The sequence below is a fragment of the Bos indicus genome, chromosome 8 (assembly GCF_029378745.1).
Source record: "Bos indicus isolate NIAB-ARS_2022 breed Sahiwal x Tharparkar chromosome 8, NIAB-ARS_B.indTharparkar_mat_pri_1.0, whole genome shotgun sequence".
In the NCBI taxonomy this organism is placed as follows: domain Eukaryota; kingdom Metazoa; phylum Chordata; class Mammalia; order Artiodactyla; family Bovidae; genus Bos; species Bos indicus.
Genome location: NC_091767.1, coordinates 63,048,477 through 63,076,391, shown reverse-complemented (window position 1 = coordinate 63,076,391; position 27,915 = coordinate 63,048,477). Strand labels below are relative to the sequence as shown.

Below are 27,915 nucleotides of genomic sequence, written 5' to 3'. Positions count from 1 at the left end.
CAAGGAAAAGCAGGTCTGATAGTTCCCTAGAAATCCTCACTGGCCACAGGTCATAGGTCAAAATGACATTTTGTAAAGTGAATGCACAGAAAAGCTCTGCCGTTCAAGCCCCCCTGGGATAAGGTCCCAAATCACTGCTCCTGTCTCACCTGCCATTCCTCTCTTCTTCCTCATTCTCTACTCAAACTTGCCTATTTGAACCCAAGCATACACAACTCCCTACCCGTGACCTCTGTCCATCATTCTTCCCTCCTTTCTCCATTCGTATTTCTAAAGTCACTCATAACCGCGTGTGTGGCTCGAATACAAATCTTCCCAGTTTAAAGCTGCCCTTCCTACCTCTGAATTACCCTCTTACGGTACCACCTGTTCTAGGTCTTGGTAAGTATCACTCCCGTGTGTCTTCTCTTCTTTACATTTCTGGTGAGCATCCAAGGACTGGCTTGTCTCCATCCCAACCCCCTCCCTCTTGCCCAGCCAGGGAGAGCCTGGCATATCCCAGGAGCTTGGAAGATACCAAAAAGTTCTATAAACTTGAAAAAAGCAGGAAACAAAATCATCCGAAGTTACTGTTTGTTATTTGACAATATATGCAAAACCTAAGGACGCGTAGGTTGTACAAATCACTTTATAATGTATTGAAGGTGTGTCAAAGGGCACTGATTAAGACCTTGTGTTGGGGAAAATATGTCAAATTGGAAATTAATTTTCCTAACATTCCTTTGTAAAAAGCAACTTCCACTCTAAAGCCTAGTTGTTGTTCAGTCGCTCAGTCATGTACAGTTCTTTGTGATCCCATGGACTACAGCATGCCAGGCTTCCCTGTCCTTCACCATCCCTGGGAGCTTGCTCAAACTCATGTCCATTTAGTCGGTGATGCCATTCAACTATCTCATCCTCTGTTGCCCCCTGCTCTTCCTGCCTTCAATCTTTCCCAGTATCAGGGGGCTCCACTGACACTATGTAACTTTTGCTAGACCTAATTCAGATCAGGTTCCAATCTTTAACATTGCTTTTACTTGTGTAAAAACCCACTCATCCAGTAGCTTACAGGTAAGAGTTACCAAAACAATCCTCAGATATTCCTTCCACTACAAAAATTATTGACAAACACAGTCACACGTGTATTGAACCACTGCATACAGACTGCAGAGTATTTTACTCCTCCCCCAAATCCTTTTAAGATCTGTAAGAGACCAAATTTCCATCTTTCTGCAAAAAAAAAAAAAAAAAAAAAAGCCGCCGAGCTGACCTCAGGCAGTGCCTACCCACTCCCGGGCCAAGCTTTTCACATGTCACTCCTCCTCAGCACGCCTGTCTTGGTAACAAACCGTACTCCGTTCACCTGTCAGTCAATCCCTACGTGTTTCAGCCTTAGCACAAAGCTCGTTTTTTCCTTCAGACCTTCCTGTCAGTGAGGGTCAGAGACCATCAGTGCTGCAAAAGACTTCGAGAAGCCATTTGGTCACACCCCCTCGATTTTATAGACTGGGAGGTAATCCAGAGGGCAACACAAGGTCACACAGGAAACCAGCAGCAGAGCCAGAACTACAATTCAGATCTCCTGGGACTCTTCTCCGTTACATGACCCTCCTTTCCTTAATTCATCTATTATTTGAACCTAACATGATTTTTTACTGCCTTTCAGGGGTTCCACAGCACTGAATTTCAAACATCATTTTTCAGAAGTCTACCTCATTTAACTCCCACAGTCATCGAGGATTAGGTTTAAATGCTCAAAGATCCTACACACTTGTGTATTTCTCAACAACCACTAATAAAAAAAAACACCAAGAAACCAGTTCTTTAGTGTTTTAACACAGGCTTACAAAGTCTTAATTTACAAATGTAAGCATACAACTAGGCTTTATCAAAGAGCAATGTGTTTATTTCACTTAAATTCTTAAAAATATTTTTTTGCCAGTTGTCACAATGTCCTAATGTAAAAAAGTGTCTTTGAAAAGAAAAGCATGAAAAAACAGACCCAAAATGTTAAGATTTTATTTACAAAGCTTCTTTGTTGTACAGAAAGTAAAAATGCTGTTACAATCTTGGTGTAACTGGTAGCCACGGACAGTTGACTCACCAATCACAGCTATCCACGCTACAGCAAGTCTTACACAAAAACCTAACAAATGCTTACAATTTTGTTGGGGTGAAGTCCCCAAGCTTGGTGGTGGATTTCCAAGAGGGACTAAATGGAGAAAGGTGGAATGTCACAGGAACTATTCTTTGGCTCTTTGGGTGGGTGGGTGTCCTGGGGTTTGTATCACAGCTACCTTTTTTTTTTTTTTCCTTTAAAAAAAAAAAAAAAAGCTACCAAATCCATGTCAGCAGTCCAACCAATACTGAACAGTTCTTTTTTTTGCAGGTTATTGGGGTCTTATTAATCATCTTCTCCTTCATCATCTGTTTCTCTCTTCCTCTTTTCACCTTTCCCGCTTTCTTCCTCTTCTGTATGAGAAAAAAATTCACTTTGAGACATTTGGAAAGGCATATGTCTAGTGTGCCTAACTGCTGCAAATGGAAGCAACAACAATGAATTTAATGGTTAGCAGATGAGCTCCTTAAGCCTATTTTCTCACTAGTAAAATGGGGCCAACGGCATTGACTCCATAGGGTTATTCTGAGGACTAAGTGAACCAGTGCAAAGTACTTAGCCTAGAATATGGCAAGACTCAAACTGTAGTTCATATTCACTTTTAAGTGATTTCTTAGACTCCAGGTATTTGAGACACAGAGACTTTCATATTGTTCTGTCTTTTCAACTAGTAAATTCATGATTACTTTTATGAAGTTAACTAAATCTGCACTGTGTTTTAAAAATCTCCCTGGAGGCAGAGACCAGGCACTGATCACTGCTATATCCAAAGTAAATTTAGTTCTGAAACAGGCACAGAGCGAAGATGCTGCTGGAAAAGTATAAACTCACAGAAAGCACAGCAAACAATCCAGCGCTCTGAAACTTACACAAGTGTTAAAATCTACTTTTTAACAAACAAGGGTTTCTTTGGTTTTAATTGTGGTGGGGAAAGGAAAACTGGAACGGTGCTATTTATCTATCCTGCAAAGATTACACTCCAATTATTCTGAACATAGGCATCTCATGCCTAACAGTAACACAAATGACAGGGTCTAAAAACACAACATGCGGGGAGTGAGGCCAGGGCCTCCTTCCCTCACACAGGCATTACACATCCCCCTGCTGTAGAGCAGGGGATGAGCCACACACACACACACAAACAGGCCTTTTATCCGTGCCTCTGAAGACCACTAGGGCCAAAGGTATTTTATTTTCTTCTCCATGATTTCAAATTCTGTATTAATGAACACTTCCCTTGATCTTTAACTGAGGGGGACCAAAGTGCATGCCTTAACCCACCTTCATCTTCATCTTCGTCTTCATCCTCATCTTCATCATCTTCATCAACTTCTCCATCATGTCCAAATTCTTCTTCCTAAAAATGTTAAACAGCATACCATTATTAGATTAATTCTGCCCAGCTAAGAAGTACAAAGAAAAATAAGAATTGTCAATAAACTTAACAGTTCATTCAAGGAGAAAACTGTAATGTTACTTTTATCTATTTAAGATACTGAGAGCTGCTGGTTTTTCTTTAATGGGCTTAATTAAAAATTTTCTTTAAAAACTGCTTTTCAGAAGTATTTGCCAGATGTTTCATTAGTATACAACTTACAATGGATAACTCCAGAATTAATTTTAAAACCTTCAACTTCAAAGCAGGTTTGGACAGAGATTTCTTTTCTTCTCCAGTTGCGGTGCACTGGGTTTCTCACCGAGTGGCTTCTCTTGTGGGGCACGAGCTCCAGAGCCTGTAGGCTTCAGTAGTTATGGCGCAGAGGCTTAGCTGCTCCCAGGTATATGGGATCTTCCCAGACCAGGAACTGAACCCATGTTCTCTGCATTGGCAGGTGGATTCTTAACCACTGGACCACCAGGGAAGTCCCTGGACAAATATTTCTATATCCAACCCCCCACCCCACCTTTTTAAATAAAATGCTTCATTCAGAAACTTAATTTCATTAGCTACCTACAAGATTATACAAATGCTCAGTCTTATATTTGTACTATAAAAGAACTTTTTTTTTTTTTTTAATGACATCTAATTTTCTTGGCCTGTTTTTACAAATCCTCATTAGGATTAAAGTCACTCCTTTCTCCTATCCTTCTATGGTTAGAAGGATAGCTATGGCTTCTTCTTCAGCTCCTCAGAGATTCTATTATTACTACGTGTCCCATAAATTAGACCCCCTTCTCTGCTCCTTCAGAGTATGACCACATTTTTACTCAACTTTGCATCCTTAACTGTTTATCACAGAAGGTACGTAATGTACTTATTTCATTAAGCTGGATATACAAGAAATTTAGACTTGGTAAAGATACCTTTCATTTCAATACAACAAAAGGAAGGACATCTCATCAGTTCTCAATGTTCCCAGCTTTCTCACCCTAACGAATGAATACTCAACTTGTTACTGCCTCCCAAAGTTAAAGGGTCAAAACATACTCTGCAGAGCCAAGCACTGTCTAGTTTAGCATTCATAAGCATTCCATTTAGTATTAATACTTACTAAAAGGGGGACAAAAGCTAACTTAGTCAGACCACTATTAGTCTATTTACAAGTATACTAATTTCTTCAGAAGACTTTTCTTTTTCAAACAATCCACACTTTAATTACAAGAGGGAAGCAGGGCAGCCAGGAGGTGCACTGACCTCCCCACTGACTTCATCTTCATCCTCCTCCCCTTCTACATCTTCGTCTTCATCGTCATCCTCTTCATCATCAAACTCTTCTTCCTCACCATCTTCATCCTCCTCCTTATCCTCATCTTCTCCTTCTGAAAACAGTCCAAAAGGAACACATCAAACACCCTGTGTGTCTCATAAGGTATACCTACTGAGGTGGCAGGGAGCTTCGGGTTGGCCCATGGACAAATGCTGGGCCACACCGATATCAGGGAAAAAACCATGAACCACAGTCACCTCCCTTCCTCAAAAGCTGCTAAGGCTCAGTTCTTCTGACCTGAGATAAATAAAATCCAGAGGCCAGGAGTCCTATGTACATTATAATACTTACTGATGAAATGATACAGTGTCTAGAATTTGCTTCAAAATAAGGAAGGGGAGAAGTGGGTAGGAGTGCATGTGTATAAAATAAGATCAGGTATGAGCCAATCACAGCTGAAACTCAGTAATGGGAACCTAATAGTTTTACTGTTATTTCTACCTTTGTCTATGTCTCAAATTCTCCATAGTACAAAGTCACAAAACCCCCAAACAACCAAAATACCCTCACCAACCTCCTTCTCTGGCGTTAACCCGTTTCACCACAAACCAGCTGTGCAAATTAGGAACCTGGAGAACACCCGTAACAACTCCACGACGGGGACAGTGGTGGTGGCCAGGCACCTGTGTCCTGTATCTTTACCACATTTGGTGCAGGCCCCTAGTCAAGCAGTTCTTACCTCTCCAGGTCCTGGAGCTCACTGTGCTTTCTCCTGCCTCTTCCCTTTCCTTCCTCTATGACTAACACTGGCTCAGCCTTCAAGTCTCAGTTAAACATCACTTCCTCAGGCCAGACCCACAATCTCAGCTCATATGCTCACACACAAGTACCTGGGTCCTTCTCCATTACCACACATTTGCTCACTTATGATTATTTATTTAGTTACGATTACTTAACATTTCTCTTCTTAGTAGACAGTAAGCTCCAAGGGGACAGGAACCATGTTTATTTTTTCTTAAAACTATTTCCTACAGCCTGGCATGCAGGAAACTCTCAAATACTCACCTGACTGATCCTGCTCTTAAGAACTGCCTTTTACTCGTCAGGTTTCTGCACACAAGTGGCTGCTCTACCCATTTAAGGTGAACTTAAATAGATAACCAGACTGATTTGTAAGAGAAATGGACAGCCAGCAGTGAAGGGACTAAGTGAAATGAACATCTGGAACAAGATGAAGCATCCTATTCAGCATCCTATTCACTTTACCATCTAACATCCCATTCTTTGTGCCTTGTCTCAAATCTGCTGCAAAACAAAACTGTAAAATGTTTCCAGAATACTATGCTACTGATTGTAACCAAGGTTCCTGATGGTGTTCTTCACTTTTCTTGATTATTTCTGCCTTATAAACTTCTATCTTTAAAGAGATATCAAAAATAATATTTCAAATATAGTAATACTGCAAATTCCAGCAACATGAGGAATTCTAGGAAAGTAAATTTTCTTCACGCTGACTGATGTGATAACTAATAGCTCTGCTTCCTCTAAGCCTCTCAGGTGAAAAACCTTTATCCTAAGAGTGACTCTTACTAAATAAGTCACTGTGTAAGGAAAGCACAAGCTAAGCAGGATTAGTTTGGGTAGAAAATATATTAAGATTCTTAAAGGTAACAGGATGAAAAAACCTTGATCAAATGTCTAAAGTAAAAAGTATATTCTAATTCCATGTTATAGCCAGAGATTATTTCCTTTATTAAAGAGAAAATGGAATTCAACATACAGTGCTTTCAAATCATTACCTTTTAAAACTCATATATCAATGGAGAAGGCGATGGCACCCCACTCCAGTACTCTTGCCTGGGAAATTCCATGGATGGAGGAGCCTGGTAGGCTGCAGTCCATGGGGTCGCTAAGAGTCGGACACGACTGAGCGACTTCACTTTCACTTTTCACTTTCATGCATTGGAGAAGGAAATGGCCAACCCACTCCAGTGTTCTTGCCTGGAGGATCCCAGGGACCGGGGAGCTTGGTGGGCTGCCGTCTTATGGGGTCGCACAGAGTCGGACACGACTGAGGCGACTTAGCAGCAGCAGCAGCCATATATCAAAAGTAGCAAAGATATTTATATTTGAATGCAAAAATCATGTACCAAATACCCACTAAGTGCAAGGGCCTGTGAATAAAGAGATAAGAAGATAATCATAGCAAAGTCAGAACAGACAAGAATGGCAGAGTAACAAGTGCTATGAGAAAGGTAAGCGAGGGAATGCTCGGGCACACACAGGAACTCCAGCATCACAAAATGGTTCCCGGAAGTGCTGACAAAGGTGAGATGGTAAGGATAAATAGGCAGTAGTCAAGAAAGGGGAACTGCTAGGAGAAAGGCAAGAGACTTGAGGCAATGGTCCTTTTAGTAAACCATAAACGACTTCAATGGGTCGGAGCACAGTTTATGAACTCTAGGCTCCAAATTCAAAACTAATTAGCTAATAAACCATTGTCTATTTTGAATCGTTTGAAGACTTCAAGGTCCTGGTAGTTTAGTCACTAAGTCATGTCCAACTCTTGCAATACCATGGACTGTAGCCTGCCAGGCTCCTCTGTCCATGGGATACTCCAGGCAAGAATACTGGAGTGGGTTGCCATTTCCTTCTCCAGGGGATCTTCCCGACCCAGAGATCAAACCTGGATCTCCTGCATTGCAGGCAGATTCAACGTCCTAAGAACCCCAAATTTAACAGAAGGCCTACTTGCATGGATTATTTTTCTTGATAGCAAGAGCATTCAGTGCCCACTCACCTTCATCATCCTCTTCTTCATCCACACCATCCACCTCGGCATCTGAATCTGGGGCTTCACGATCCTCTCGGTCATAGCCATCCAGATAGGTCAGCTGGGGCAGGAGCTTGAAGACACTCTCTCGGTAGTCATTCAGGTTAGTAACCTCACAGTTAAACAGATCCAGGCTCTTCAGACATTCCAACTTTTTCTGAAGAAAAGGATCAAGAAACATACCTCCTAAACCAAAGGAACATAAGCAACAAAAACCATCTCCTAAAATGGTAAAATTCTAGGCTCTGAATTCAATAAGCTACTACCTATTCAGCCTTGTACACAGGAAAACATCTCAAGTCCATCGCAATCTTTATGACTGGTCACTAGATTTTTAACTAGTCTTTCCCTTCTACCTCTATCCTCTCAGAGAACTGTTTCCTTTTGGCACTATGAATGAATAATCTTAAGAAATATGAATTTTAAATATTAAAGGTGGATCTTTTTACAGTATGAGACAAATCAGAGACTTGAGTAATCAAATGACCAATAAGACCATGCTGGGTTATCAAGCAATCAGTGCTTTTGGGGTGGTAGGAAAATAGGGGAAACATTTTTTTCAGTCATATCAATTCAGTCAGCATCAAGGTCCTTGACATTTCTACTTAGGGACACAGATGCGAAACACTTGAGAATGGAACAAAGTAAAGTACAAGGTGTGGGGATATAAGTATTTTCTGGAAGACAGGAGTCAATGCAAGCTGGGGTAAAACAAGGGGAACTCAGGGTTGAAACTTCGAAAGTAAAAGAGACTTTACACTCTTTTCTTCTTTTTTAGTTTTGGGGGCAAAGACTGATGCTATTACCAGACCTTCCTGATACAAAATTCTTCTGATTTTACCATACCTTAAAGTTTTGTTGCAATACTTCATTTGTTTGAAACCTGTTTCATTATCTAAAATAGTTAAGATCTAAAAACTTGGCCCAAGAAGTTTTCTGAGCAGCCAAACTGATAGGAAAATATCTGTGTATTCTACTCAGATCATTTATTACCTCAGTGTACTAGTATTTCAATACCAGGTCTATTAAGTTTTGATTAAGGGTGAATTAAGAGATCGGGAGGGCAGAGGTAGTATTACAGGCAAGTAAGCAGATAGCAACAGAAAGTGACAACAGACCCTCCCAGGGAGGAAACGAGGGAGCAAATGATAAAGAGTGAACACAAAATGTAAACGGCTATGTGGCTCGGTGCCTTTTAAAATAGGGAGTGGGGGTGGGGAACACGGATATATGGATTCATAAACTTAACTTTTCAATGGTTCTGAGTCAATACAAAAAGGTTGGCATTCTCTAAATATTACTAAGAGGATCTTTTTATGAAGTAAGTTGCAAAAAAATAAATGCTGTTTAAAGACTGATGCTTTACAGGGAAATCTACTTCAACGTTCACAGGCACCTGGGAAGATACAGAAATGAAACAAAACTCTGTCTTCAGGACTTGAAGTATCTGGGTAATTGCTGGGAGTTACAAAATGACTTAAAAATCTTTGCTCTAAAGCCGACCTTGGCAAATGACAGTTGGCTGACCCACTCTGGCCTGCTTCTTGTGTTTGTAAACCAAGTTTTACTGGAACACAGCCATGCTCACTTGTTTATGTATTACGTATGGCTTCTTTTGTGCTACAATGGCAAAGTGGAGAAGCTGTGACACTATATGGCCTACAAAGCCTAGAAGATCTACTACCTGGTCCTGTAGAGGCAAGGGTTGCTGACCCCTGCACCCACAAACCTTCATATTCCTTATCAAAAAGGTTCCCACACTGGCTTTATTCTCACTGAACAGCCCTTGGGAACACAGAGCCAGGCAGGGAACACGGAACCGGGTTATTATAGCAACAGGAAAATGTATTCCTCAAAACACCAATGTGCAGTTATCCAAGAGTTTGTGGATCCAATACTGTGCTACTAAGTTAGTACCTAAAGTCTTAAGAAAGCTGTCCCCAGTCCTGATTGTAGGGAGAATGACTTTTATGTCATGTAGCTTTCAGAATAGGACAGCCCAACCCCGAGAAGTCCAGGTATGACTTCTTGCCAAAGAGGAAAAAAATGCTGAAATACCACACCAGGTAACTGGGGAAACTTTTCTCTTCACAAATATGTTGACACTATACCCCTTAAGATAGAACCATGAGTAAATCTGGTAGCTTTCCCACAGAGGCTCAGTATAAAATTCTTCGCTCAAAGGAACGAGCCATTTATTGGTCAACATTATTTCCTAGGAATGGATGTGCAAAAATACATACAACTCCTGATCATGCTCAACAGTGCTCCAAGCCCGTTTTCTAACTCTTTTGACTAGCCTAGTACACAGGGCCTCCAAGGCTTTCCAGTTTCTGAAACTCTGAATCTATAACATTTTTTGCTACTTCATCAGAACGGAACCATTATGAATAACTTGGACGTGCCGAACAGTATGCTAGAAAATGAAGTGAAAGCAAATAAACAACAAACCCCAAATAACTGGAGTACTCTAGAACTTTAAAGCGCTAAAACTGTGCTTTAAGACCCCAAATACACTATACACAGATTATTCAGGATCCCAATGTAATATGTAAATACTGCTTAAAAAAAAAAAAAAAATCACAACTCTACCATTTCAGAAATTTGGCCTAAAACTAATAGGCTAGCCATAATAAACAGTAAACATTTTATTAACAATAATTTTGCTTGCCTTCTTAGAATTTAGAAGGGCTTTGGGGGATGGTTTGGATGGCCCAGGTCTCTTAAAAAAGGTGTCCAAGGAAGTTTGAATTGATGCCTTCTTTGTCTCTCGATTAATGTCCCTGTAGTAAGCAGAGGCATTCACAATCATTGCATTGACTGTAAGAACTGGGCTCAACGTAGACGGTGTTCAAAATGCATGTGGTTGATGAGGATGAGATGGTGTTTTCCCCACTGAAGAATACTTTCAGAAGTTAAAATGGACCCAACACTTCCCCCCTTCACCTCCTCCTACAGTTTTATTTATCCTAAAGTTATAACTTCAGGAGACCCACCTAGCACCCCCAGGAATTGGAACAGCAAGTTCAGGAGAATAGCAGGAGCTCTGCCTTCCCCAGACAGTCCTGGGTGTGCGGTGCCATGGCTTTGTCACTGGCAGGCCAAGTATGTGACTCTGGACAAGGGATTCAGCTTCCCCTAAGCCTCAGCTTCCTCATGTGTAAAATGAGGGCCATGTTATTTCAATCCATTTTGTAGAAATGTTGAAGATTATTCATGGATAACATACATAAAGCATCCACTACCGTGTATGGCACACAGTACATCTTCCAACAACGGTAAATATTATATAATGATTATTTCTCATATTTCACTGTTTCAGGGGATTAAGACTTTCACTGCCAAAGGGTCCCACTATATAAATCACTTATCAGGTCAGGAACACTCGTGCAAACAATCCCTACGCAACGTTTGTTTCTGCTCTGCCTCTGAATGCTAGGACACTGACAAAAGCTTCTGATGAAACATCAAAGATGACTAAGGTTGCCATGAGAATTAGGCAATGGCCAGTGATCTAGCATGGAAAGGTATGGCCTGGTACTCTGTTCTAGACACAAAGGGTTCCTGTGCTTACAGTTACTGTGAATTGACAGGGCTGTCATTGAACACACAACAAAGGCTTAGTATAGCCCACGGGACCGAAGGGAGACCATGAGAGCTTATTTAGTACTGGAACTCCCAGTTTAGGTCTTTTGGGGTATGGAGTAAATTTATACGTTAAAAAGAGAACAGGTTCCAAGGGCAGTAGAAAGAATGGCCTTGGACTTGAATTCCTGCTCACCATTTATTCTAAAGCTGCTGTGTAATTAAACTCAGTCTCCTCATTTCTAAAATGACATCCTCTCTTCTCTGCATTACATGAGGATACAATGGGCAAATGTTAACATCTCTGAATAAGGAAAACTGCAATAAAAGTCTGTTTATACACAAGAAATGTTGACTTGGAGGAAAACAACAGTGAAAAAGGAAGAAGGCCAGGTGTCTGAGTGTACCTAATAGGAAAAAAGGGGCAAAACATGGAGTAAAGGTGAGCAACAGGCTCCCAACATTTATGAGAAATGAGCTAAATGCACTCCACTTAACGAAACATAAAAACAAGGGTCTTGGTAAACAGTGATTAAATTTACACTGGAATACAGCCTCAATTACTTATTAGGAGAGAAAAAAACTATTAGTTCCAGCAGGAAATCTTCATTAAAGGAAGTCATAATTTAACTCTTATCTTCCCTTGAAATATCAATATTCTATGCAAATGATAAGAAGTTCAAGTATTTTAATATATTGTCATGTCAGAAAAGATAAGAGACAGCAGAAGGATGCCTTTTCCTCTTGAGTTCTGCTCTGCTGGATCCTGAAAGACAGCTCCTATCTCCTGACTAGCCCCTCTCCCAATTAATGTCTGCAAGTTAAGTCCAATGGAAATACTGACTTTATGTAAAACAGAAAAAAGGAAAGCTGCCACAGGCTTCCTTGGGTGATATGAAAAAAGTCAGTTTCATCAGTCTCATTAAAATTGAATTCTACGTCTGTGAACAGAATGTCATGTTTAGGGGAAAAAGTCAAGTTAACAATCTTGAAATCATAGGAATTTCCAGGTGGCATCAAAAGAAGAGAGTCTGTGGGGCTATCCCACCCACCATTAACTGGGAAGAAAACAGAACTAGTGAGAAAGGAAGGAGCCCAAGTATCTGAGAGTACCTATAACAGGGGGGGAAAAAGGGGGGGGGGGCAAAATTCATGGAGCAAAGGAGAGCAACAGGCCCCCAACGTTGCTTCATAAGCTCTTTTCTGGTCACTACAACTTCCACTTAACTAGACCCCCATCAGCACAGCTTCCCAACTTACAAAGTAAGTACATTACCTTATTTTATTCTCAGAACTCCTAAGTGAGATAAGTAAGGCAGGGATCACTATCCTTCCTGTTTCATAAGGGAGGAAACTGAGGCCCAGAGAGAAGAAGCAACTTGCCCAAGGTCACACAACAAAGTCTATAACCCAACTGGCACTTAAATGTAACTTTCCATAGTTAATCCCAGCATGTAAGAGGAGGAGAATTTGGGGGTTCCCATGCAAAGAGTGAGCCAGCTGGAGCTCAAAATTGTGAATCAGAAGACCTAAAACTCACTGGAGCTGCCTTTGGCCTGTTCCATCAAATCAGATGCCCAACCCAATATAGACAGCCGTTTCTATAAAAGTATAGAATAGCCTGGCCAGTCTGGGGAAAATTTTTTAAGATAAATGTTTAAGGCTATAGTCAGTATATGACATTTAAAAAGAACAAAAAAGAAAAGACTTCCCCTTTGAAGTTAGCGGCCACCATAAACAGGGAGGGAGAGCAAACTCACAGGAACACGTGTAACTAAAGGTTCTGATCTTTTACTCTGGACTCCTTTTATACAAAGTATTATTAAAAAACCACCACCTTCTCAGTTATTATTTCCAGTTATTTCCCTCACAATAAAGAAATATGAAAATGAAAATGACCAAATAAGTCCTGGTTTCCAAATTCTCAATTACTTACCAAAGGTTCCAGGGTGCTGATATCTTTCAGTTTATTTCCACTTAAGTTTAGATGTGTAAGATTTGGAAGTTTTTCTGCTAACATATCCAGACCTCCACAGATTCTATTATCACTGAGCTCAAGCTGTTAAGAGAAAATGCACATAGCACACAAACACACAGAGAAACAGGTATCATTAAAGTGTTAGAAATAACAAATACAGCTCTCACACACTTACCAATGACCTCTTTTTTATTAGGGCATGTATGTTCATTTTGTTTGATTAAACCCAAATTATAGATCCTAGGAACACTTCAGGGAAGGAGAGATGTGTAAGGATGAGAGAGTTGCATTTTCTTAATCAGCTGCCAATTTTAACAGTTTGGCCCCTAACATCAGTGAATACATTTTCTAACCTAAGAAGTGGGTCAAAACAAATTAGAATTCTTTGAGAAGCTGCCATACGCTATATGTGCCAGGAAAGGTAAGTGCATTCTAAGCAGCTATTCTGTGTGTCAAGCAAAATTTGTGATGCCCACTTGAAACCTAATCTGTTTCTGCTCAGTGCTGACTTGCCATGGGGTTCTACATCTGGAAGCCACCAGGGAATGCTGCCCTGAAGGCTACAGGAATGGTACAAGTCCTTAAAGAAGTTCCATGACTTCAAGCAAGGGAATGGGGCAATAGCTTCAGGGCTGGGGAAACCAGTTCCCCACAGGACACTTCTTACACGAATCTATCACTAGCCTTTACAAGAATTCTAATTTCTTTGCTGCAGGTCAAGTTGAGTGGTAAGTGGTATGCCAATGAAGGAATGAGCCTTCACCAAGGAATATTACAGTGAAAGGAATTGGAGCCTGAAAAAGTAAAGACCGTTGAGAGCATCTAATTCAAACTCTTTATTTCGCAGATGAGAGAACTGAGGCCAGACAGCTGGTTTCAATTCTACTTTAACTGCCAGCAACAACAATGGTTACTGTATCTAATCCTGACATAGTACTTAAGTGTTAAGTACCCAAGTACTTACGGCATTGCTCGAAGAACTAGAAATCCATGAACTCATTTGATCTCACAATCACCCTATGGGTAAGTAGAATTATTACCCCCATTTACAGATGAGGAAAATGAACCAAGAATAGACTATGCAACATGCCCAAGGTCACACAGCTGTTACAGTGGTGAGCCTATGATTTGCACAGGGAGCCTAGCTTCAGTGCTCCTTCCTATGCTAGGCACCTAGAACAGAATAAAAATTTATGTAATCTAGTCTGACATGCAATGAAATGAAGTACACGATGCAGAGCAGAACTCTTAAAAATTTAAATATTCACCGAAAGAAAGAGTTTAAAAGACAAGAAGCCTGTTTAGGTGTTTTTAAGCATTTCAGAAGAGAAAAATACAACATTTCAATACATTTTTTCCCCCTTCTCATGGGCAGTCCAGTAAAATACCTAAAATTTCTCTTGGTTGGTTACAATATCAACATATATAATATTCACAACCTTTCAACATGAGTATCTTAGGGAGGAGAGATAACAAGGCAATCTGCCAAAACATTCAGTGGCATATTTATTTTGAAATGAAATCAATGTGTAATCTAGGAAACGCGTGACATTTCTTTCAGAACCTGCTTCTTGTGACTTTCTGAATAAGTATGACAGTACAGAGACCACAGTAATTCAGGAAAATGTACCAGGGTGCTAGGAAAGCAGAAGAGAACACAAAACACACAGTAGGGACCTGCCAGTATCAAGTTTATGTAGATACAGGCTAAAATGCCATCAGTTACGGAGTTTCCAATGTCATGATAACCTACATAAGCAAAAATGGATTACACCTGAACCTCTAAAGTAGATACCTAACAGAAAAAAGAAAAGAAATTTACAAATTTAAATATAACAGAATTCTTTTTAATAGCAGAGTTGCCCTGAAACTCATGAGGACTGCCTGAGCATTTAGAACACATAGCGCTTCTGGATTTTAATTCATGTATTTAACCAAAAAACAAGTCCCTCTCAAGATTCAAGCAAGCAAATAGGAACAGCCTATCTATCTGTTGCCTAAATTTCATTTCAGTTTTCTATGTGTATCTTTCTTAGATGAAGCTTCAACTTAAACTCCCTAATAAAGAGATTAGGTAAACAGTGGAGAATTCTGCAACACTGCCAAGACCACACACATTTTTATATGTAATGGAAAAGGCAGTGGGTTAGCAAATAAGAGCTATGGTTCTAGTTTTGGCTCTAGTACTAAACCACTTCTGTGGGTGGCTTTAGGCAAATTACTGTACCTGTCTGGGTCTACTGCTGGGTATGTGCCTATAAACAAGGCTAGAAGATCTTAAGTTTCTTTCAGTTCTGGCAGAGGCTTTGTGACAGGTTAACGTGCCAAGACACAAAAAACATTTTTCTTGAGAATTTTTTTTTTCTTGGTGCGTGGCAGGGATGGGTGTGTGTGTCTGTTTGGGGGTGGGGGTGGACAGTGTTAGAGAGGATAGCGATTGGTTTATAATTAGACCAATAAAGCCCTAACAATGGACCATTAACTAGCCAAGGGAAATACAGCAGTTTTGTTTAAATGAATTCTCAGTCAGTCACAACACATTTTAAACTCCCTAGTCATTAAGAATTACATAATGGATTTGAAATATCATAGGCTACAAATCTGAAAGGTCTATACTTAAATCCTCCCTTAATCAACATTAAACATGAAAAGCAGGAGGAACCCATGATTCCTAAACCAGAGCATACTAAGAACAAAATGTAGCTACATTACAGCAACAAATCCTTAACAATTATTGAGTACTAAATTATTCATCATAACTATTTATTGAGCATCCAACATGTATTATTTCCAAACATCATAGCAATTCCGCAAGATCAGGTGGTATCACCAGTTTACGGGTGAGGAAACTGAGTCTTAGAGAGATTACATAACCTGAGAAAGATTCACCCATGAGGGAAATGACAGAGCTGGATGGAACGCTGAGTTCCAGATCTGCCCAGTTACAAAGGCCATGTGCTCTCTGCTACACTAAATGCTTCCTTACAGATAGAATTGTTTGTTTTTCCCTTCCCCAGAATGGTTCTCTTCTATTGTTAAAAGAAAAACCACTTACCTTTTTCAATTTAGGTAGTTTGGGAAGATTTGAAACTGAAATCAAGCCTACATTTATTAAACTGAGGAACTCTAAGTTCACAAATTCAGCTGTTAAGCCCTCAATTTTTCCATCATTTGATTTGCAGTTGTCCAGAACAAGTTCTCGAACCTGTAGGTGACAAAGCAGGGAAGAAAAGCTTTCAGAAACATACAGAAAACAAAGAACAATGCAAAACCTCCAACCATAAATACCCAACAAATCACTCACATATAGGGGCAGCCTCTACTTAGACCCAGATCATAGTTATAAATAATGAAAAAAATGATTAAGCCTTTAATAACAATATTCTAATAGATATCAAGGGTGTAATGTCACACCATGGTTACAAATAAAGATTTTAACTCTACTTTCCAGACAGAAACTACAGCTCTTAAGATGTTAAGTGAAGACACAATACCCCCTACCCCTTAGTCCTTTTCCCAAGTCTGTTCCAAGAGGCGCTTTAACTACAAGTGCAGGAGAAGATACCCACCCCTCTTCTAGGCCCATCCCACCCATAAACTCCTCTAGGCCACAAGGCCCAGGAGACTGACACAAGAGAAGAAAACTTCACTTTTCCAGCAAGGTCACTAAGAGATTGTGGCTACAGGTTTCTGGACTAACACACTTCTACCTCTGGTCTCATTAATCCTTACTAAGATTATCTTGACACTAGGAAAAGACCAAGATGCAAAAGCTCTTAATTCAAAACCAAGATCATTTTGTTTTATATGTAAAAAAGCTATTTCTAGGGAAGAGAACAGTTAGCTATTATATTCCTTTTTCAGGCCACAAAATCTCCTCGTTTAGAGTTCCTGAAATTCAGAATTCAAACCCATCCAAGAGTATCACATGTGAAAATTCTGAATACTGATGATTTAATAAAGTCTACTGTGTAAATATCTACCATGCTAATCTCTATTGCCATTCTTGCTCTGTGGTTGACTGACACTTCCCAGTTTTAAACACGTTTTGATAAATTTACACGGATGCAAATAAGTTTTAACTGCCAAAGGCATTCTTGCAGTAAACCTAACACATTTAATGGCATTAATGAGTAATCAAACATGTATGAGATGCTGATAGCTCTAAAATGAAAATAGGAGTTAGTATCTTTATCCTCCCATATAAAATCCAAAGATACTACTCTAGTAATTGCTAACATTTATGGAGAATTAACTCATTACTCTTTTTACCACCATACCGCCCCCCTCCCCCACAATTACAGAGAAGGAAACAGATTTAAGAGTCAGGGATACCCACACCACCACAACTTCTCACTCGCTACTACTCTACTTCCTCTTCAGAAGTCTTGCTCTCAGGATGCACACAGGCCCATTACATCTTTTTCTTTCTTTCTTCCCTTCCTTCCACTTTTCTCTTTATGGACAGTCTTCCGTCTTCTGATAAAAATTAGCCTATCTGAAAACTTAAGGTAAACTGAGGAGAGCTAGGCACCAGAGACAGATGCTTAGGGTCAATTTCTTTCTTTTTTTTTTTAGGGTCAATTTCTAGCCCTGCCATTTACAACCTCTGTGACCTTAGGCAAGTCACTTAACCTATCCGTGCCTCAGTTTCCTCAAGGTGAAGTAGAACTGTTGTAGAAAGTAGTGCTTTAGCCACAGTGAAAGCTGAGAAAATAACCTCTGGGAAAAGGTGTAGGAGAATGACAAGGACCTTTGTGGTTTACTTTATTCCTGTCTGTACTAAATCTTCTACAAACATGTCTCTCTTTTGCATTAAAAAAAGGAAAACCAACAAATCATTAAAAAAAAAAAAAAGTCAACTGTAACTACCCACCAACCTAAGCAATATACTGCAATATAACTAAATATTTCCACTTGATTTGGGGGTTTTCTATGACTATATCTGACAGAGAATCCAAAAATGTTATACAGAATGACACCAATATGCCAAAAGCCAAATAAGGAGGAATTTAGATGGCCATTTTGCCTCCCAGCTCATGGGTGAAATCACCTCTTGGACATTTTTCTCAACTGGTAAAATTCCGCTTTAATTAGAGTAAAAGAGAACAAGTCTGCTGAAGCAAACAGCAGAATAGGAATCAAGAAAAAGAAACTGGTAGGGAAAAAAAGATGTTAAAGTGGTCCAAATCTGCAAACCAAACTGCTGGGTCTGAAAGAAGATGGAGAGGAATTAAGGTTCTGGTTTAAAGAAATGGGAACTATGCAACTGGATGGAAATAGGAAGGAAGAGCTTTGGGCGCGGGAAGGGGAGCAGGTATGTAATGAATACTACAAAGGATATCAAGTTTAAGGTTCTCATGAAAAGTCCAGGTCAAAGTATCCCCAAGGAGTTGGACAGGATAATTTGGAGTTCAAGGTTTAAGTTCTGTATTTGGAAGTCATCAGAGCAGAGACTAGTGGAAGGATGGAATTCCTACGAAGAGAACCAAGGATGGAATCCTGGGGATCCTGCAAAGGAAACTTGAGAAGAATGAGTAGTAGTAGTACCCAAATGTGAAGCATTACTTTCAAAAATGTAGAAAGGCTTATAAAATAAGGCATAAGAAGCTACTGGGGCAAGGGGGAGGATTAAAAAAATTAGATAATTTGTCCATCAAGGAGAGACATCTCCAGGAGACACTGGGGGATGAATACATAAAATGTTTTCATTTATGTAACCTGTCACACATTCACTTTCTTATATTCTTCTCAGGGAGAGTAAAAGTGACTGTCCTGGGAACTTTTCCATAATCTTATCTAACACTTTTACAATGAGATTATTGATCTATTAAAAAAAATTAAGGTTAAAAAGAGTCAGTGCTAGATTTTAAATTTCATCAAGCATCACGATGGCAGGGTCATGCCTATTTTAGTTACCATTATATTCTGGGAGTTGGTGATGGACAGGGAGGCCTGGCGTGCTGCGGTTCATGGAATCGCAAAGAGTCAGACACAACTGAGCAACTGAACTGGATATTCCAATGTGAGAAAGAGCATTTACAACAGTCAAACACAGAAAAACTGGCATAGGAACTTGTGTCAGGATTGTAGAGGACTGAGGAAAGGATGAAACAGGAAACCTGGATATAGAAAGAAACTACTTTCTGATGATAGGCATAATCACATGCAAAGCATGTTGCTATTTGTCACTTAATATTTTGGGTTTTTTTTTCAGTCTTTGTATATTTTAAATACAGTAACATGGAACAGTATTACTTAACAACTATACTTTTTAATGTCTAAAGAAATTAAAAGGTATGATGTAAAATAAATTACAATACTCCCTAATGAACCTGTTACCCAACTTTCCCTATTATAAATAATGTCATGCTATCTTTTTATGTGAAATTTCTTTTGTAATAAGGATTATCTCCTCACAATCTATTGCTAGGTGAAAAAACAAACATCAGAATCTTTTGAGTTACAAGTTCTTTATCTTAAAATGACAATCAACCTCTCTCAAGCTTTTTCTGTTACCTTTTGTGATATATGGAAATTCTAGGTATATGCATATAGTTACCTTTTTCTTGAGCATATTGGTTTTACCCTGAGGAAAAAACCAAATACCGCAAAAGAAATAATGACAAAAAAGCAGACAAGTCATAAAAAGGTAATCAGTAAACAAACTCATTTGTTTACAACAAATCATAAAAGATACGTATTAAAAATGAGATGTCATTCTACTCTCTCGAGGAGGGAGAAGAGATAGGATAAGAAAAGGAGCTGGTAAGTTTACAAGTGGGGAGTGAGAAGTCAGGGAATACATATCTGAGACCTTTAATTTTCTCCATGAGTAGGAGGAAACAATTTATTGGGGTGAGTACAGGGAAGGGCTGTATGGCTCAGCAGTGAAGTCATGTCCCTGAACTTTTCCAGCAAGGCTAAGGATGTAGTAAAGAAATGTGTTAACCCCAGAACAAAGTACAGAGTCACAGCAAGAAGATGAGCCACAAAAAAGCACACAGCAGAGTGGAAATTACTGCAGAAAGCAGAGACCAAAGGAGGGTTCACTTAGGGCTGTGCCCAAGGATGACAGGCCTGGAAAGCCTGCCATAAGCACCCTTCTAGCCAGCCTAAAGTTCTAAACAGGACTTTGGGGAAAAGGTGTCTGTTCTCAGGCATTATGTCAGCAGCATATGAGATTAACTAGGCCTTCCCTCTCCCTGAAGTCCTTCCTGAGTGTGACAGGATCCAGAATACCTTACAAGGGAGGGTGTACAGGATGGGGGACATATGTCGTCATTGCCTCCTGATATAGACCGAGAATAAATGGGAGGTTCGAATCAAGGGAAAACACCCCTAATTTTCCTCCTTATGTCCCAAACCCTCCCAGGAGGGAATGTTGGCAGGCAATTGTACATCTGTGTGTACCACTTACCACTATTTGATCCAAGGCACAGTTACTTGGTCTTCTGCTTGAAGATACATGACAACTTTGGGGGCCAAGTTCACTCTTCCTCATCCCTTATTTTCCAACTAAATTAGTTCTTTTTCCTCAAACATGAATTTAAGATAAACACTTAAGAACTAAAAACAAAAATCCAAACTATTTCCTATGCAACTTTTTAGTTTTCTGTAGCTATCAGCAAAGCTGATACTCTAGTTTTCCCATGAAAAATTTGAAATACATGGTAGACAAATTACAGAGATTGGGGCTAGGAGCCACAGAGGAGATCAAGGAATTTTCCTTTCATCTTGTCCACTTGGTCTCATTTCCTATTTCCCTGGCTGGTGGTGGTTTAGTCGATAAGTTGTGTCTGACTCTTGGGAGCCCATGGACTGTAACCCTCCAGGCTCCTCTGTCCATGGGATTTCCCAAGCAAGAATACTGGACTGGGTTGCCGATTCCTTCTCCAGGGGATCTTCCTGACCAAGGGATCAAACCCGCATCTCCTGCACTGCAGGCTGGTTCTTTACTGAACAAGCTAACTAGCTACTCTTGGAGTGACTTTCCCCAATTATCAGTTACAACAGTTATAAGAGGGGAAAAAGACAATATGGAGAATTAAAGATCATTAAGTTATCAATTATTTTAGTTAGAAAATAAATGGTTATTATAGTGAGTGAAATAATCCAAACACATGGAAAGTAACTCTTGCCATCCTTGACAATTCCCATCTTTCTGAGTTAACCAACCTTCAGACCTTCCACCCTGCTACTATTTTAAAAGAATGTCTGCTAAATGACAATAGAACATTAGTAGTACTGAAATGTGTTTAAGTGGCAAAACTGCCTGTATGAAGGAAAGAAACACTCATCCTACTGGTGGGGAGGTAAAAAAGAGAACCATTCTAAAAAGCAATTTGGCAGAGATTCACATTACAAAATGTTTGTTACAATACTAATTAAAACAGCAAAAAACTTTCTAACCACCTAATGAGGATGGTTAAATTATGATCTATGCAGACATTAACAATGCAAGACAGATGTTTACTATACTTTAACAAGGTGTTATATTCATTAATAGCAAGATCCAAGTTCGGAAAAAACTTTTCCTGTGGACTATACCAGAATATCTTGGTGGTAGAATGGGTGTTTGTGAGATTCCTGTTGTTTTTTTTTTTTTTTTAAGTTTTTTAAATCTATATCTACTATTTTTTTTAGCTTATCTGTATCTAATTTTTCATTCACTGAAGCTGTAAACTAAAGAATACAAGAAATATATATCCTATTTAATACAAGAAAAAGAACCCAATTGGCTGCCATGCAGCAAATCTGAATAAGCCCTTGAGTTTAAAATCATGACACAATAAATGCCAAAAGTTGGGGGAAAGGTTTTTCCTGTGTTATAGATTTTTTTTTCCTTCTTTAAAAGGCCACTGCCATGTGGCATGCAGGATCTTAGTTCCCTGACCAGGGTTCAAACCCATGCTCCCTGCATTGGAAGCATGGAGTATTAACCACTGGACCATCATCAGGGAAGTCCCCTCACATTATGTATTTTAAAAAAAATTTTTGTCAGTATCTTGGGACTAAGGAAAAATTATGCTTATTTGTGGAATATGAAATGTCTCAGTTTAGCATACAGGCCACCACACAGACTGTAAACCACGGTAACTGCATGACTTTCTAACTTTGAAGAGACTGGAACATCAAGGACAGATGTCCCTAGATTCATTGTTAATGAGGTGCTCGTAACAGTGGCATGTCTGGCATAATAGGAAAATGACAGCCTCACATAAAGACATTTTTTCCTCCTATTCTGGAATATATCTAAATTCCAGATCCAGATCCAGACTGTATCAGTATCTCATTACTGCACGTGTCTCTTTCCACATCTGACAGTACCATCAATTTCTGTGGTGTACCTGGTATGTTCTAGTGCTAAACAATTTGCTCTCAATGAAACAACTGACACCACCAATATTTTGTATAAAATAATTCTTACCCTTTGCCTGTATTTTAAAATAGTGATCACTATTCTTTTTGAAGATTACTTTATAATGCCATTTTAAGCCATTTTTCCACTATGAGAACAAACTTCTGATATAAAGAGGTGTTTTGGACTCAGAAAAAACTTAATTATGTACTTCTTTATGAGTCACTCCCTTAGGTAAATAGCACACCTGTTAGTAACAGGTGAAATGGAACCTATTCTCTTGGTCTGTCTTATGTATTTTAAAGAACACAAGAAGATAAAGTGTTACCAGGGCCTTCTTCAAACTTCCAAATAAAAAAATAAAAACAGGATTCATGTTGATGTATGGCAAAACCAATACAATATTGTAATTAGCCTCCAATTAAAATAAAAAATAAATAAAAATAAAAACAAGCCGTACTCACAGAAAAAAAAAGCTCATCTGATCTTCAAACAAAAACACTGAAGATCAAACTCCACTTACCCTCCTCAGTCTTTTATCTCATTCGATGACATCAAGGTCAACCAAGGAATATACTGTTGTGCATTTAAAAGCCTCTTGTCTTATACCAATAGGTTTACAAGAGACAGGATACTTCCTCTTTTCCCAGATGAAAAGTCTACAGGATCCCAGAGGTCAAGCCCACTCTAACAGCTGGCTCCACAACACATGGAGCCCCCGTGACTAGCTGACTTAGAACCATTTTGTAACTTCTCACTTACCTTAATGATGATGCTTTTGTGCAAAACATTTTTAAATTTAAAAAATTTAAAAACCTAAAGGTTTTTAAAAAACCTAAGCCTTACTCAGTCTCCCTTAAGTCCCTAGGGGAGCCATTCTTACCCCACAATCCTGGTTAGCTCCCAAGACACTCCCCTAAGGCCCCTAACTTGCACAATGCAACAGGCCCCACCCGGTTCTGAGGCTTCAGGAGGGAAGGGGCTGCTCTCTGCCTCGTTCACACTGCTTTTCCTGGCCCTGCCATACTGTTGGCACACAAGTATTTATTTAATAAAACCAGTGGATTACAGTAGGAGAGTTAAGTCCAATAAAGTAGCCAATAGTCACTTGTGGCTTTAGTACCTGATATGTGAACAGTGTAACTGACAGACTAACCTTTTAAGTTAAATAGCCACACGACTTTAGGCTGTTTTTGACAAAAGGGCAAGGCTTAAGTTGATTTCTTGAGAAATTAACACGTGCACATGTATATGTATTTTAAAAAACAGTAGTTATTTCAAATTCAAAAAAATCCATATACAACCACCCAGTTGTGTTTCCCAGAAGGAACAACGGTGCTCTTAGCTGAGTATTTTAATAGTGCTTTATGCACATTTGAAGAATTCAAATGTTACATTCTAAGGCACTGTGAAGATTCTTGTGTATTTTCTTTTGGAAAATTTGGCTAAATCAAATACCTCCATATTCTACTGACTTGGAACTACGCAGTAATAATTCAAACGTCTTAAATCAACAACGCCTCAAAATGAGATCACAACTCTGCAAGTTTACGGTGTGAAGAAGCTTAACAGTTCAGTATACTAGCACGTGGCCGAAACAAAATGTCTGACTGATGGACGGAAGGGACGACCGCGGTCAAACCTCAACCTTAAAACTCGGAGGACCGAATCGAGACGCTCACCCCTCGAGGTCCTCCAGGGACGAGTGGGGAGGCCACGAGGTGCCACAACCCCGCACTTCATTTGTAGGGACCTCAGAGATTCAAAACCTCGTGCGCACAAGGGAAGGCCGGGTTGACAAATTTCCACAAGTGGGCAACTTGTTACCCACAACTCTCTGGTTGCACGAAGCGAGCCCATCGCCAGCCCGGGCGAAGATGGAAGGACTCCCCTTGGGCTGCCCCGGGGACAGAGGACGCCACTCACCCGAAAAGGGGGTTTGGCAGAGGTGCGGCCCCCCGGCGAGGGCCGCAGGAAGCTGCTCTAGTTCGCGAGGAAGACCAGGGGAAAAGAAGGACGGTTCTTAAAAGGCCCACCCGCCGCGGCAGGCGAGTGCTGGCCTCGGTCGACAGCCTGTAGCACGTGCGGAGGCAGAGGCCTCCCGGCCCGAGAGCCCAGCCCAAACCCGTCAGTACCCCACTAGACGCCCGACTCGGGCGGAGGCGGCTGCCTGGCGTTGCCCTTTTAAGAAGGGGGGAGGGGACGGCAGTGCGCCCAAGAGATGAGTCGGCGGCCGCCGGAGCGCGCAGCTCCCGCCAGAACGAGCCGAGCCCTGGCGAGGCGGGCGCCAAACAAGCCGCAAACTCGGCCCGGCGAGCGGCGGCCCACAGCCACCGCCGGGACAGACGAGCGGGGCCTGGCAGGCCGAGCCAGCATGTTGGCTCACGCGGCGGAGGGAGACGAGTGCTAGCCAACATGGCGCTGTGTCGGCTTGTGGCGCGCCCGGGCTGACGCGAGGAGCCGCCGCCCGCCCACACCGAGGGGCCAGCCTCCCGGGCAGGGGCCCCCGGACTCCGCCGCCGCGACGCGGGGGGAGGGAGAAGCCGTCTACGCCACAACGGCCGGCCCGGCCGAGCGACGCCCGCCTTGGGAGGCCGGGACTGGGGAAGGCCGGGGGGCGAAAGGGGAGCGAAAGAAATGGAGGAGAAAGTTTTATTTTTAGGCTTGAAAAATGGCGGGAACCGCGTCCTTTTTTCAAACTTAGCCCGGGGAGGGGCGGCGGTTGCGCCACCTACGCCGCCCGGACTCGCCCCTCCCCCGCTCCGCGCGCGCCCAGCCGCGCCCGCTCTAGCCCCCTGGCGCCCGAGGGGGCTTCCCGTCCCCCTTAGAGGCGAAGAACCCCCTACTCGCCCTTCGGCCCCTGCCCGAGTCCGGCCGGGGCTAACCGCGAGGCCTGGTCTAAGGAGACCCTCCCCCGCCCCCCACCCCACCCCGAGCCCCTTCCCCCGCCGGCCTGGGGCGCGCGGAGCCCAACATGGCCCGCAGCGGGCCCGGCTCCGGCTAGCCGCGCGGCTCCTCCGCAGGCCCGACCTCCGCCCGGCCGCGCATCCCGGGAGGCTGCAAACATGGCTCCCAGCGTTACACAATCCCCTCCTCCCTCCCTCGCTGCCGGCCACACGCACACGCGCTCCTCAGGGAAAGGACCCCGGCGGGCGAGGAGCTCAAAGTTTGCTTTCCCCTACCCCACTGCCTTCCCCGGACGGCCGCGGGCACCCGCGGGCGCCAAAGAGTTAATACCCGCGCGCTCGCTCCCCCCTCATCGCCCGCCCGCCTTCCCCGTCCGAGCCCGCGAGCTGCGCTCTTCCCCGCGCCGGGGCCGGCAAACCCGCGGTCCGGGCCCCGCAGGTGGCCACCATTACATGCAAGTCATCGGGGGGAGAGGGCGCCCGAAGGGGGTCTGCTTACAGCTGCCGGGGTCCGGTTCCTCAGCTCCAGGTGGATCCTCCTCTTCATGTCCATGTTTCTCTCTCTTCCCCCCTCTTCAAACTTAACTTTCCGCGGCGGGGGCGGAGGGGGGAGAGGCGTCCCAGCCTGCGCAGCGAGGGCCGTCGGAAGGGGTCTGCTCAAGGCAGAGGCCGACGGCGCGGTCCTGAGTGGCGGGCGGCGTACGGGCAGGCGAGCGGAGCCCCCGGAGCCAAGTTACTCGCGGGAGCGGAGAGAAACCATGGAGGGAAAAGGGGGCTGGAGCGCAGCTCTGGTCTCACTACCGCCGCCCCCGGCCGCGGCCCCGCACTGCGCTTAAACCGGCGACGCGGCGCCGGTGGCTGCTCGGCTCGACTCGGCCCCGCGCGGCGCCGCTCGGCTCGGCAGCCGCTGTGCACCAAGGACGGGGCGGGGAAGAGGCGCGGCGGGAGGGGCGGAGGCTGGGGGTGGGAGAGGGAGAAAGGCGCAGCCCCGGGGACTGGAGCGACTTACTCCCGCCCTCCGATCGTACGTGGGGTGGCTGATGTAAGACCCGCCTGGGGGCTTCCCCGCCTGCCGCTGCGTTGAGACCGTGGGGTCCCTCCTCCACGCGTCCGGAGGCAGGTCTCCACCCCCTCGCTTGGACGTCTGCTGGGAGGGCTGGGGGGAGTAAATTACTGCCCGTCTTCGGGGGTCCCTAAGACCAAATTCTTCCTCGAAGACTCGACCAGGCCAGCCCGACACCCGCGAAGGCGGGAAAGGTGTAGAGACCGTGGGACAAGGGCTTTCGGGTTCTCCTTCCGCGCCTCCGCACCGTGTGGGGCCAGCAGGCCGACCCCCGCGTCTCTTTGGGCGGATGGGTCTGAAAGTGCTGCGAAGACCCCAGTCGGCGACAGGAGCGCTGCGGTCCGGTGTTGTACCGCGTGGCACCGGGCGGAGTCGACCTTCGCGGCCGGCGGAGAGCGGGTAGCCCGGGCCGCTTGCCCAAGCCACAGAGGAGCAGAGTCCCCCAGTCCTGGAGGATCTCCCTGGGTTTTCTAACATTTAAATATAGGCTAACGAAGGCAGCAATTAGCATTTCTAATGGAGCCTCGGAGTTACAGAGTTTCCCCGAATACTTTTATCTTTAAGGGCACCCCTGTGAGGTGTGTGAATTCTTGATGGGCTCCATTTCGGGGAAGCTTGGCAGGTAGCCTTTGTAATGGGCTGCCTCCAAGAGCTCCCTGAGAGACAGGGTTAGAGCCCTAGGCCGGCTTTGCAGACCTCCAGGAAGTAATGTAAGGTTACATTCCGCTTAAAATAAGTAAACACGTCATTTGTCAGATCAGATACCATCTTAATTCTAGTATAGACGAGGGCCTCCAAGATTGAGAACAACTTATGAATAGAGAAAAGCATAATTCTATGCGTTAACCTCAGTTTTTCTTAATGTTAAGAAAGACTGCACTCTTCCTTTTAACCTAAATTCATTTAGTGGCAAACAAAACTATCAATTTTTAAAACATCAGATGCATTAAAATGCCAAAACAAAAAAAATTTTAGAAGGATTATGGAAAACAAACAAAATTTCCAGTATGTTGTTTCCTAAGTCTTTAAAATGTTAGCCTTAGAGACATTTCTATGAGCGAGGGAAATGAGGGAAGTGCTCTTCAGGATGTCACAGGAAGTCTGTAACTGTAAGCTTATGGGAACCACAGGGCTGGTGAGGTGAAGCGGTCAAATTAGTTACATGAGTTGACAAGCAATGATTGAGCATCCACTTTTAGGGCTTAATACTGTTCTTTCTAATTTAATCCTCAGATTACCCTGTCGAGTAGATTGTATTTTATTCATTTTTACAGATGCAGAAGTGGCCAACAAGAGGTGCAGCCAGGTTTTGAACTTAGATGGGTCTGACTCCAAGGCCTCAGCCTCTTCTGGTACACCATCAGTCTGTGGAATGAAGTCATATAGCGTGGGGGTCTGCTTTGGAACAGTAGGTTGGGTACAATCTGTAGAGAGCCTTTA

The 27,915-nt window shown here is 42.6% G+C and overlaps 1 protein-coding gene across 2 annotated transcripts; it reads right to left on the bottom strand.

Annotated features, from left to right (window-relative positions):
• Nucleotides 1-1,985: 1,985 nt before the first annotated feature.
• ANP32B (acidic nuclear phosphoprotein 32 family member B) lies at nucleotides 1,986-26,291 on the bottom strand. 2 transcript variants are annotated; one of them, XM_070794809.1, is made up of 7 exons: nucleotides 25,912-26,291; nucleotides 16,201-16,350; nucleotides 13,104-13,226; nucleotides 7,550-7,739; nucleotides 4,737-4,861; nucleotides 3,383-3,458; nucleotides 1,986-2,517 (listed from the first exon to the last, which is right to left on the bottom strand). In XM_070794809.1, exons 1-7 carry the CDS (start codon nucleotides 25,963-25,965, stop codon nucleotides 2,387-2,389), a joined length of 849 nt encoding a protein of 282 aa, XP_070650910.1. In that variant the 5' UTR covers nucleotides 25,966-26,291; the 3' UTR covers nucleotides 1,986-2,386. The 2 variants fall into 2 exon arrangements, with proteins under 2 accessions (XP_070650910.1, XP_070650911.1); XM_070794810.1 differs by having other exon boundaries at nucleotides 1,986-2,454; nucleotides 25,912-26,284.
• Nucleotides 26,292-27,915: the final 1,624 nt, after the last annotated feature.